This window comes from Nilaparvata lugens, chromosome 5 (assembly GCF_014356525.2).
Source record: "Nilaparvata lugens isolate BPH chromosome 5, ASM1435652v1, whole genome shotgun sequence".
NCBI lineage: Eukaryota > Metazoa > Arthropoda > Insecta > Hemiptera > Delphacidae > Nilaparvata > Nilaparvata lugens.
This window is the reverse complement of record NC_052508.1, coordinates 58323653-58337268: the sequence shown is the minus strand read 5'-3', so window position 1 is coordinate 58337268 and position 13616 is coordinate 58323653. Positions and strand designations below refer to the sequence as shown.

The following is a 13616-nucleotide window of genomic DNA, read 5'->3' as shown; positions in this document are numbered from 1 at the left end:
TAACTGACGCGTTCCCAACAACTTCTGACCGGGCATCATACGCGTATCATACGCGTATCATACCCGTATCATACGCGTACCATACGCGTAATGTACTGGCATAGACCGCTGTTGATCCGGTGTAGTGGGCATAGTTGTTATTTTACGTGCCTGGCATGGTCTGACACGGTCCGTGTCTGATACGTTCTAGTGGGTTCGAACCTTTACTCCTCTCCACTACACACTACTCTGTCCATGCTACAAACTGTGGAAGGAAAAACTGGTTTTTCCTCTCCATGTTGATAGAATATCTCTCGGACCAGATAGTATGATTCTGAAACTAGTGAATTGATTTTTTTCGTATTGTTGAAAGGGGAGATGAAAGTTGGTTGTGAAGTTGATTGGTTGCTTGTTTGTGATGTGATGTGATGTGATGATGGTTTCAGACATGGTGAAGATGAGCATGTGGAAGCTGTGTGACTCACTGGTGCTGTTGAAGCGCCTGGTGGCTGAGTCAGTGGCCGACTGGAATGCGCGCCTCTTGGACCTGGAGAGCAGTGTGCGCAGGCGCGATGAGAGGGCCAAGAAGAACAGCACTGAGCAGAGGGTGTCAGTCACCGCTGCTGCTGGCCTCACCGACATCATTGAGGGGGTCAGTTCAGTGGCGAATTCTCAAAGCTAGGCTAGCTGCTAAGCACAAGTAGTTTTAAGAAATAAAAAATATTGCACATGTATCATTCAAAGAAGTAGAACGTTTTTTAAAGCAGTAGTGACTTCAAGTTTTAACCACAGAGAATGAATTCCTTCTACTTTTGAAGGAACTACTTTCCTACTTCCACTTTTCTGTTTTAACTCAAATTTAGCGTTCGCGATGCGAAGCTATCTCATTCTGATCGATAGTCTAGCGGCCTATAATGACAATGTTATTCTCGAGGAGTGGTGGGGAGTGAGTAGGCTGCTATTTCATTGCAGTGAATCTGAGCCAAAGCTCATGCGATAGCAAGCTACCGTCTGAATACTGGCGACAACTGCTGATTGACGCCGATGCGAGGGTAATGCAGGCTTGGAATGCTGGAATGTTATTGTTTGATTTTATATGTTGCCAGTTTTGGATCGATGTTGTTTTAGCGTGTTTTTACAAGTATGTTTTATTTTTCACAATCTTTTTGGAAAAAATTGAATAAGCGTATGATGAATTTTCTAACCAAGTTATCACTTAGACTTAGACTTAACGCCTAAGGCCCGGTTGCACAACAGCCGGTTAAATTTTAACCGTGATCACTTTCACTAGAACCAATCAGAGAAGGCGTTGTTGTACAACCGGCACTATGACTCGTAAAATGATGGCGTTTCACTTTTGAAATGTAGATAATCCTCAAATTAATGTGGGGGGGGGGTTAATTTGCTAGGAGAGATAGCGCAAGTTAAGTTATGAGGCTACGCCACTTGGTCATTGTTCGAACATGATGGTTTAGATAGAGCAGATTGTTTCAAAACTTTAAATACGACATAGCAGTCTTTATTTATGAATAATAGCTACTATCTTTTTACTTACAATGTGGAGTGATTTCGGATGCCATTTCCATCTCCAACACTCTGTTTGAACAAATTCCATTATTACACAAGTGTTGCAGAAGGGCCGAAAGCGCTCCACATTGTAATTAAAGCTTTGTAATTATTCAATAGCTTTTTACTCACAATGTGGAGCACTTTTTTGTTGAAGTTTTTATTTGAATCAAGTAGCCCATATAAGCAAAGTGATGGTCGAAACTAGTTGTTAGAATATTTTAAAGTTTTTTATAAAAGGGTACTAAAAGTTTTTATATGTAGTTTTTATTTGAATCAAGTAGCCCATATAAGCAAAGTGATTTTATAATAGGATAGATATATGAGATAACAATTCAAGACTGATCTTTCATATTTGCAGGTAATAACGTCACATTTCCCCGACACGCAGGCCGATCTGATTCCGATCGAGGAGACCGTGCATCCGAGTCAGTTGAGCATGTCGACGTCAATGTGTTCGGAGCCAGAGGTTGCCATGGAAACGGACGAACTGCAGACTGCTGATGCCACCTCTACTGCTGCTGCTGTTGACAATGATGATGGCACAGAGGATCAACCGGCCTTCACTCTAACCGAGGGACAGGCGGCGGCCGGCAGAGAGTCAACTGCTGAAAGTGATGCTCAACTGAACCTGGTTGAGTCACATGGTAATGTGGTGAAAACTGAAAGCAAAGTGCCTAGGATGGATGATGTTTTGAAGGAAGTATCAACTGTGCAAACTGATCGAACGATCGATACGGAGGTCAATGAAAGTCCCGCCGAACCTGATGAAGGTAGGGCTTCATTCTTAGTAATGGTATTATTTTGTTTGGAATCTGTTTTTTATGAATGTTTGTTTATGTAGTAGTTTTCAGATAGTCTTTGTGTCTTCCGGCTCATAGTTTATAGTGCATCCAATTTTGTATTCCTTGTCTTATTCAGTTACTATTTATAAGATTATAGTTATAGTGTTATAACTATAGATTATAGATTATACTTAAGAGTATAGTTACTACTTATCACTATTTATAACAAATATTCAAAATCGCATTACGATTATGCCTAGTAGCATAGAGATCCCGGGTTCAAACCCTCTCATTACCAAACGTTTTTTAACCAGGTCACTCCCGTGTTATCGGATGGGCACGTTAATTTGTCGGTCCCGGCTGAAGTATGACAGTCGTAAGGCCCATTGACGGCTTAAATGATATATTCAGGCGTTGGGACCTTCCCGCAAGGGACTCCCCACCAACAAAAAGCCATACGAATTTATTTACTTTTACGATTTTGACTTAAGAACATTTCTTAGGTTTCCTTTTGCAGAGTGATTAGAAAATGAGCAGAGTCTGCTTTTCCATGACATGATTGAATAAATAAAATAGTTAAGTCTGACTTTTATACATTTTTGAAAGATCAAATAGAATGTAATTTTATTCACAATTAAGAACAGAGTACAATAGTCAAGGAACAAAAATACACGGGAACAACATTGTGAATATTTTTCCCATATAGGTCAATCTGTGTTTCTAGTTTACTAAAGTATTGAAATTCCAAGTGGCACCTCATGTTTGTTATGGAAAATTTGAAAGAAAGAATCTCATCTTAGACCTCATCCAACCAATTCACCTAACAAAGAGCTTCTCTTTTCCAATTTATTTATATATTTCTCTAACTACCTGTATGAGAAAACAGGATTAGTATTTTAGATGGAATATCTGGTTTTTTATCTTCCTCGAATATTATTAGGAGTATAAAAATAGCGAAATTGAACCACCATTCCAATTCATATATAAGATGTGGTTCAAATCGAGTTATTCAAATTTTTCAATCCAATGATAAATTATATCAGATCGAATCTCGGAACTAAATTTTTCTCAACTCTGCAACTTGAAAAAAAAATAAATTCAATGTTATCGACCATGTTTCTCATTATAAGAATCGTGTATTTTTTCAATTGTGAATGATGTCCATATGAGCTTTATGCTTGTGAGTGGGCAATGGAGAGTGAGGGGATGATTTGATGAGATGATATTCTGAATTAATATGTAGTGTTTGCTCGTTTGATAGAATTCTAAATTTAATTCATTCGGTTTATAATTATTATTTGATTACAGGAGAGGCAGCAGCTAATGCCCAACATGGCTCCAAAGCAGACAAAAAGACTGTCAAAACAATACTATCTCAGTTGTTACCTACTCAACAAATTGCAGCTCCTATCCAAGTACGTTTCATTCTCAACTGTATTGAATATTTTTGATAGTTTCTAGTTCGTTTATTTCCTATGTGGAAACCTAACTTTATTATGTTAAAAACACGGTATCGAGGTTCAAAACAGATAAAAAACGTGAAAGATTCACTTAGTAAATATTATAACTCAAAATGTTTCGTCAAAGCTGGAAATCTGATCATATCAGTTTTGAATTTTCGGAGTTCTGAAAGTTTTGGAGATTCACGATGAATTTCCTCAAAAATGATACGTGGGATAGGCCAGACTGTTTTGAAGAGTCTGATTCTCGTTTTATTTACTCTGAAATAAATTGTCATAATGCCAAGATCACATCAGTGTAAGGTTTCTGTACATTTGATCTTCAATCCAAGCTGGTTTTTATTTCGTAATTATAAAGAGTGTGATTTTTCGAATGAAATTTTTTCACACTAATTCATAAAACTTCTGATTGTCACTTTTTATTTCACATTGATAAAACTGTGATTTACACTAGATTTTAATTGTTATCTTATGATGGATGTTGTATTTCAGTCTCCAATGAGTCCACAAGAACACCATTGTTTACCTCTGGGTGTGTCTGTGCCGGTTGTTGTGTATGAGAGGGAGCCCAGCTCTATAATAGCCTATGCCTTGAGTTGTCACGACTACAGGATAGATCTCGAAGAATTGAGAAACAGCAATAAAGGTCCGCCCTCAGAACAGCCTAGTCCAAGGTGAGATAATCTATTGTAAACTTGTAGTACATTGCTCTAGAATTTTACCGATGCATTTGTTGGATAGTTATAAGCCCTGAAAGAGCAAAATATTGGATAAAAACTTGTTATTTTTACAATTTCACACTTTCAAGAGCGAATATCTTGAAAACTGTTTAAAACATCATAAAACTCTACTAAACAAATATTGTAGAGAATTTATCAAGCTTTATTATTGAATAGTTAGTCATGTCGGTTGAACGCATTGTTCCCAAGATTTGCGTGGAAGCAAAAAGCTGAGAAATGCAACTTATAAACCACCCTCATATCTTTAGCACATGAGGTAGGGATGGGTGCTTTTGATATACTTTCCTCCCAAATAGTCCCAGCAAAGTTGCAAAGTCAAAAATTGTGTTCAAAACATTCCCTCCAAATTCCTTTGTCAATTGGTCTATTGTTGCAAAATTGGAGATTCCTTAGAACAGGGGGTAGGGGTGGGACTTTAGATATGTTTACCTCCTTACTACCCTAAACAGAACTGCGGGGTCAAAAATTGTCTTCCAAACTTTCGGTTTCTTTCTCCATCCTTTCCTTTATTAATCTTCCCCCATCCCATCCTTTCATATCTACCGTCTATTTAGTTTTCCTGATACCTGTTTCGCCTTCTCAAGGATTGAAGGTTTTGCTAGTACATGGATATCCATAGTTGGAAAAACCCTTCAATCTTCTACCCTTTTTTCACCACTTTCTTTTTATTTTGTTTTAATGTGTTTTGTTGTTGTTGTTTGCATGTATTCTTTTTGTTAATCTCTGTATTAAACTTGTATGTGTGTGTGTGTAAAAATAAATTCAATAAATTGAAAAAAAAAAACTTTTCCTTCTATATTCTTTTTTGAGCATTCATTGCCTGGACTAAACATCTATTAACTTTTGTTTAAGATATTATTGTGAAAACCTTATAATAAAAATCAATACGGACCTGTAAACTAAGATTTTAGTCCATCAATAGTAAAAATACTGTACGGTATTTTTAAAGTTATGTTTAGTAGACACGTATGGTATGTTTATCGCATCTCATTACATGTTTGAAATACCATTTTAAAAATTACCTCAATGGATGATATACATATTTGCTATAGAATTGACACTGCCATACCATGTCATGAACACTTTTCCTATTTTTGTCAGTCCTGTGAATAAGCGAAAAAGCGGAACATCGGAATCGATGAGGGAGTCGATATCGGAAGCGCCGTCCACCCACGAGCACAGGCGCACCGGATCCGGAATGCTGTCATTCCTTAGAGCGGCCGCTTCAAACAACAATCTGGGGTAAGTATTCTCAGTTGAAGTTGATTTGTTCAGAAAATTCAACAGTGCAAGCAGCTATGACATTTTTTCATAACAGTTTTGTATTAACACATTAAGTATTCAGTATCTATTCGTAAAACGTGAAGTATCTATCAATAATTCGTAATATGTTTGTAATAGATTGATATACCAATAAAATTAATGGATCCATATTGTCTTATTTTATCTGTTTTCAGTGTTAATTATACCATACTTTCCTATTTGGTTATTTATATAGTATTCTCTTCTGTTCTTCATATTATATTATTTGGGTTTCATTGTCAGTCTAAGGCTGGCCACTAACAGTTAAACATGTATGTTTATCATGCACATAAACATCATGCTTGTTCATTATGAATTTAAATTGCGAATTTACATTCTGTTTCATGCTTTTCTCAAAAGTTTCATTATCAATCTACCTAAATTTGAAATTGTTTGTTTTATTCTGATTCATAGTTTCAGATTGATGATTTGGTGTAGAAATTGAAATGGACATAACCTACTTAATGGGACATTAAATTGAAATGGACATAATACGACATAATAAATGGACGTAATGGGACATAACATACTTGGGACACACAATAAGCTTGACGTGTGAGGTTCTTTGAACCTTTGCATATTTCAAACCGTCCCTTCAAAAACATAAACCAACATAATATTTGGACGATTTTAGACAAAATGAGGAAATAGAAGAAGTTTTGGGCAATAGCGGTTTTTTCTAATCAGTGAAAGTCTTCTAATATAAAATAAACAACCAATAACAGTAAGTAAACCTCTGGAAACTTACAAATTATAATAATAGAAAAATAATTTAACCTCAAATAGAGCAGCCAAGAAAAAATAAACATAAAAAATCGGAGATACAAAAATCCAACCTCAAAAAATGTTGCTCGAAGCCTTTATCTGTGATGACGTAAAAATGTATGACGTCATGTGTATCATGCATGTTTTACCGTTAGTGGTCAGCCTAACAATAATAATGATAACATTTTTCTACATGATACGTTTTTATGAAAAATCTGTTTCAACGTTTTTTATGAAAAATCTGTTTTTTTTTAGCAATAGCGGCACCAGTATCAGTCGTCAAAATTCAGAGATCGGTCAAAGCAGCAGTGGTGCCTTACCCAGCGAGGGACCATCACCACAACCTCAGGAATTGGATGAGAATCGAGCTGAACCAGAAAGCAACAAATCAAAATCAGCAAAATCACTCTCTTCTCTCCACTTGGAGGTATTAGAATGTTTTTGAATCTATAAAATATCCTGTATTTAAATGATGATTTCTGCTGTTAGTTGTTATTTATGGTCAAAAAACATAATTTCCATCCATTCAGACATGTCTCCTCTCTAGATTTCACCTCTCACCGTATTTTGACCTCTCTAGAATATGAAAAAAAAATTAATAACAATTATTCAAAAGCAACATTTCATAGAATAGATTTATGTAAGTTTACAAGTGTGCAACTAATCCATGCTCGATTTGCAAATCCAAATTCAAATAGATTTCTAATAACAATTAATTAAAGCAACAATTTTTGTGCAATTCATTACATAAATTGATGTGAGTTTGAGTATGCAACAAATCCATTCCGTAGTAAGTACATTCAGAATTGATAGGAATCAGTTTATTAACGAAAAACTGACTTACACAGAGAAATAATCACCTATCTTGTAGGTACTATTCCTTGATTGATAAAAATATACGAGTGTCTTTCTTGTTTGATAGTGAGCTTACTACAGGGTTATTTTGTACAAATATGTAAAAGATGATTATTAAATGTTTTGCACTGTTATACGAGATAAAATTCCAAGGTCATGGGTGAACGAGAAATATCTCACCTTCAGTTCCTTACATTATTTTTCTACGCAGTATGGTTTTGTTTAGGCGATGTTATACATTATTTTTGTTTCTATTGAACATGAAGTAAGATATATGTAGAGTAAATCTCCAAGATATTATGCACACTATAAATGTGGTTAGAATTATGCGCTTTACTTTTGTTTGAATGTTCTTCCAATTGATGAATTTTTTGGAGTAGGTTCGAGTTAATTCTATATTATTAAAAAAGAGTAGGAAACTATTATATTGTCTTGTTTAATTGATATTAATTTGTTCCTTCTCCTACTAAACCTCCATCCATATCAAGTGATAAATCAAGTAAATAATCTTACTTATAACACTTTGTATCTGACTATTCGCGGACAAAGTCCAGTAACATACTGTACTTTTTGTGACTAGTATCTTGTTCACTTGTAACTTGTCGTTTTATACTTTTGTGAATATGTTATATGAATTTCGAGTGAATGAATTTGATTTGATTTGAGAAGGAGTATAACACATTGAAATAGAAGCATATTATCATCGAGATTACAGTTCAAATAGATTAATATTTTTTATTTTTCAGGTTCAATTTTCGGACAGTTGTGCCAACTTTATAGTGAAAGTGTACTTTGCGGAGCAGTTTGCTCGACTGAGAGCGGCCGTATTCCCGGCGGGCGAAGAGGCGTTTGTGCGCTCTCTGTCGCGGTGTGTGCAGTGGGCAGCTAGAGGCGGAAAGTCCGGATCTAATTTCTGCAAAACCAAAGGTATTTTCTATCAGGAACGACTCATCTACAATTCAATCACAGAACGTTCTTCATAAGTTTGGAAATATCTTCTAAACTTTCACATGAACTCGAAATTTTAATTTCATTTCAAACTTTACATTTCAATTAATGAAGTATGTGATATTTTAAAGAGTTCTACAAACTATAGCTTGGGACAGACAAATCTCTTCAAGTATTGAAATTATACCTACATTAAATTCTCATGTGTATTTTACAACAAATCAGAATTTTAATAATAAATTATTATTCCAAGTCCAAGTGCAATGTTGTGACGCCTGGCAAAACTTTAATCAATAATACTACAACTTTCACTTTCCTCCTGTTTTAAACTGTTATTAAACGATTACCTCCTCTTCTTGTTGGTTTTAAGTTGTCAGCCCCAACTTATTTCGGTTAGAGCATGGAAAACTAGAATAATTGTAACATTCTCGAATGACAGCCAATTGACATTGTAAATTCGCGAAGACATTATACACCCACTAAAGTGTGGAAACTTTTAAGTAAGTTTTTAAATTCAAGAGGCTTGAATTATTATTATAGACTTGAGTTATTGAGTCAATTGTCATTGCTATTGTGTTATGTCCATGCCATTTGTGCATGATTTCTCATAAACCTCCCGTCATTTTCATTGACAGCTCTGTGTTTTGAAGAAGATTTATAAATCATTTCAACTATTGCTTTATTTTAATCTTTCCACTGAGAAGATTCTGTGTTATCCTCCCTATTTTCCTTTGTTGAATATATATTTTACAGTATTAGTGATGTGAAATTAATTTTTGAAGGACATTCTATATTCTCACTTTGGACTCAAAGCTTATTTATATTTCTGGTTGATTGGTTTATTTTTCTTGCATGTGCAATTATTATTTCAATAATTTTGTTTTGGCAAAGTGGTAAAGTGGACATTAATGTCCAAAACTCGGCACGTCATCAAACGAAAAGCCATTCTATTTCTTTATGTGATGAAGATTTTCATTATTATCTCTTATGCAGACGATCGCTTCATCCTGAAAGAGATGACGCGACTAGAGACACAGCTGTTCGTGGAGTCGGCGTCGAACTACTTTGAGTACATGGAGGGCTGCGTGGCGACCAACACACCCACCCTGTTGGGCAAGATTGTCGGAGTGTACCGCGTGATCTATCGCAACGCCACCTCCAGCAACACGTTGCGTTCAAACCTGCTAGTCATGGAGAACCTGTTCCACGCGCGCTCTGTCAAGCACAAATTCGACCTCAAGGGATCAGTCAGAAATCGACTGGTCAATCCCAACGAACAGGAGGGCGAGATTGTGTTGCTCGACGAGAATCTTCTCAATCGTTAGTATTTCAACATATATTACTTCAATAAAATCAGAATGTATTAAATAAATAATATATAATGCATTGAATTATTCATTTCTACAGTGCTATAACAAATTACTGGTTATGAAAAGCGCAACCTCACGGAAGTGAAACCTTATTATTATTTCCAAAAAGCAGTCGTCAGGTCATGTCAGAGGCCCTAAAATTGATCAGTTGCGACCTGAAAACTCAGAACTGAAAACCAGACCTGAGCCAGCCAGGTCACTCGATATTATTAATATTATATATTAATATAATTATAAAACTATAAAACACAATTCTATAATAAACTATATGATTATCATCCATACTCATAATCATCATTATAGTAACTATAATAACAGACATATGTATGCAGTCAGACGGAACAAATCAAACGTCTGATTGCAGACGTGAGTAGACATATGCAGACAGACGCACTTCTGTGTGCGTTGCAACATTCGAACACTTGGGGAGGGATTTTTCCTTCGTATGTCTACATACGCCCTTCTTTGACTGAGTACTATAAAGTATTTAGTGAGTGTTTGGGGAGTCCGATGGTAGCAAGTATTGGAAAGGCACACCAGTTTTTAATGTTAAGTCGGGCTTAGCCTAAGCCGCTTAGGCCAAAAACTCAAGTTCTGTTGTAAAGGTGTCAAACTTTATAATTAAGGATGATAATATAAGTATTTATTCAAGTGATAAGGTGCTGCGGTGTGCGTTTGCCTTTGATGTAATGTAATCGTTATTCACGAGCTCGGAATTGTGTTTCAGGCAGTTGCGACTCGCCACTCTACATCCAGCCGCACGCGAAGACCGTTCTGATGCAGGCGATCCACCAGGACACGCAGTTCCTGGCCGCACAGTGCGTGATGGACTACTCGCTGCTGGTCGGCCTCGACGAGACCAAGAAGGAGCTGGTGGTTGGCATCATCGACTACATCCGCACCTTCACCTGGGACAAGAAGCTGGAGACCATGGTGAAGCGCAGCGGGCTGCTGGGAGGGCAGGGCAAGCAGCCCACCATTGTGTCGCCTGACGAATACCGTGATCGGTTCATTGCAGCTATGCACAAGTACTTTCTGCCCGTGCCTGATCGTTGGACTGGCCTCGGAAAGGGACTCGACTGTTGATACCTGTAAGCAACCTAATCAAACAACTGTCTACAATATTTTTATCAAACTGAAATCTATGATTCGATGGCGAGGGTTTTCGAATGTTGATCATTAATACGGTGATTCCCCTAATAAGGTATGACAAAGATAAGGTGATCCTTGGGTGTAATGTCTGGTAAAGTAGTCCAAACTCACCATTGTGAATTATAAACTAGGTGATCCGCCTAATATGGTGTGACAAAAATAATGTTATTCGCGGGTGTTATATCTGGTAAAGTGCTTCCAACTATAGAGAAAATATAGCATAAGGAGATATCTCATGGTATAGGGAGTTTATGTTCCAAATTTCCCTGTTAACTCAAGCCGGTAGTCCTAGTAGTTAACTTTCGTGGAGCTATGTGACGCTGATAGTCTCTCATACTGTATCGTTCTTTTAATCGGCCAAAACTGTAATAATAGACAGTAGTCGACAGTAATCGGCTTGAAATTTGTATGATAAACGACCTATACCATAGAATATCTTCTTACGCTATTTTTTCTCTATGTTCCAACTCACCCTTGTGCATTATAAATATGGTGATCCGCCTAATAGGTAATACATGGGTGTGATGTCTGGTAAAGTGGTCACAAATCACCTGTATGAGTTGGTAGCCACTTGCACTTTCTGTGAGCAAGCTAATCAAACAACTATACATCCAATATTCTTATCAAATATTTTATTCCACTCCATGTTGTCACGTTTGTTCATATGGTTATCACTCTTGAAGATCTTCATCCAACTAAAATCTAGATTCTATTATACTTCAGGTTAACATGTTGTCACATTTTTCTGGTCATCACTTGAAGATTATGCTACGATTACAGTTTCTATCAATAACTGTGATCTACTGTTATAAGTTACAAGTGTTTCTTCAAATTTAAAGTTTTATGTAAAGAGATTATTATCCACATAAAACAGTTGTTGCCTTAGAAACAGTTTGGAAGATACTAATAGAGGAATAAAATATTAAAAAGATCTGATGATTCAAGTATATATGATCTCACTTCAGGCTGTAACGGTAGTATCATATTCTACTTTCCGTATGCACATCACTATTGTCATTTTTGATAGTGGCAGATTCAGGATTGAGTCAAGAGGGATCTAAGGGGACAGGGAACATTTATTCCAGATAAAATTTTAAATATTTATGTGGAATTTTATTAGAAAGTCTAATTATATCTATTGTAGATTGAACATCCTAGAAGGGACTGCCACTGTGTTTTTGATAACAGTAACCATGAATTAATACTTCTATAAGTTGTGATTAAATTTGATTCTGTAATGCAGAACTTCAAAATATATACAGCTTATTGTTGAAATTTGAAAAAAACTTGAATAGCTTGGAAGAAATAATGCACCAGGATATACCATACAAGCTACAAAGCTTCTTTAATAAAATATCCATCTTGAAGTGGGTAGCTTTATCACTGCTGTAGTAGCATCATTAAATAATATAATATATTTTTCACATGATCGTTGCTAAATATTTTGAGATAAAAAATATTAAATTATTTTAATGGATGAAATTTTAAGGCTGAAATGTTTCTATTGAAGAGTAGATTTGTAAGAATGTTTTGATGATTTAATGTTTTTTGATCGTACATTTTGTATCCACTTTGTCTCTTATTAGCACAATGCTGTAGTATCCGACCCACATTTTAGGACTCATTATAAGATTTCAGCGTACCGTACTTGGTGATCAGTTTTATTTTGGTTGCTAACCTCAAACCAATAATTCTTAATCTTAATCTTATTCCTGAATTATTTAAGCCATTTCCTATATTCCCAATCACCTTGATCAAATTCAGTCTATTTCTCTACTCTTGGAAGTTTATTGCTTCATCTTTCCAGTTCTGATAAATTATTTATTCCCATTTTGAAAATTATCATATGCTGATATCTAATGTCACATATAATTACTTCTCTCCCATTGAAATAATTTTTTATTCAATAATCTACCTATTTTGAAATTTCAATCATTTTTGGCTGCATCATATTCATAAGAATATGCTATAACAGCCATATCGAATCTCACAAATATTTTACCCTGATTGAGACAATTTTGTTTCTAACTACTCTTAAGTTTGGTAGTTTCTCATTATCAATCATATTTTTCCAGTATTAAACACTAGTTATTTTTTCTGGTCTCACCTTCAAATCCTTGGATTTGAGATGCTTGTATGTTTGCTGAAAAACCTGAACAATATATTTTCATACAAATGGGCCATTACTCAGGGAATTGATAATTCAATAGTCATATAATATCAACCTCCATTCTTATTTTAGTAATTTTCAATTCACAAACCTTCCACATTAAACTTTGTTGATTTAGTAATTAATCATTTAAAATATTTGAGAAAAACTAGGATATTATAGTGATTTATTTTACCATTTATTTGAATGTTAAAAACATTCCACACAATAGGGAAATTGTCTAGTAGATTTTTAGTTAGTCTATCAAAGTTACCATACATTATTACCGGTTTTAGCGAATATGTTATTATGCTATCTATCCATGATTGTTTTTTAATGTATTTTAAATAGTAATTTATAATATTGATGTACATAATAAAATCAATAAAACATATTTTCACATGAAAATTGTTTGCTTTTTCCCCCTCAAGAAGTTGATATAATTTCAAAGTTGATGCTGTACAGTAGTTGTATAAATACCATTGCAAGAATAAATAACACCATTAGGAATAAATTTTAATGTTTATTTAGAGTAGAGAGGTCTA

General features: G+C 35.2%; 1 protein-coding gene across 1 annotated transcript in view; it reads left to right on the top strand.

Moving 5' to 3' along the window:
• Window positions 1-12960, top strand: part of LOC111044261 (putative 1-phosphatidylinositol 3-phosphate 5-kinase) — a 50388-nt gene extending 37428 nt beyond the window's left edge. Inside the window, exons 22-29 of the mRNA XM_039428887.1 lie at window positions 1907-2318; window positions 3639-3745; window positions 4283-4464; window positions 5632-5772; window positions 6853-7024; window positions 8199-8379; window positions 9394-9720; window positions 10498-12960. Of these exons, the coding sequence (XP_039284821.1) occupies window positions 1907-2318; window positions 3639-3745; window positions 4283-4464; window positions 5632-5772; window positions 6853-7024; window positions 8199-8379; window positions 9394-9720; window positions 10498-10856 (1881 nt within the window). The 3' untranslated portion in view covers window positions 10857-12960. The remainder of the gene's footprint in view (window positions 1-1906; window positions 2319-3638; window positions 3746-4282; window positions 4465-5631; window positions 5773-6852; window positions 7025-8198; window positions 8380-9393; window positions 9721-10497) is intronic.
• Window positions 12961-13616: the final 656 nt, after the last annotated feature.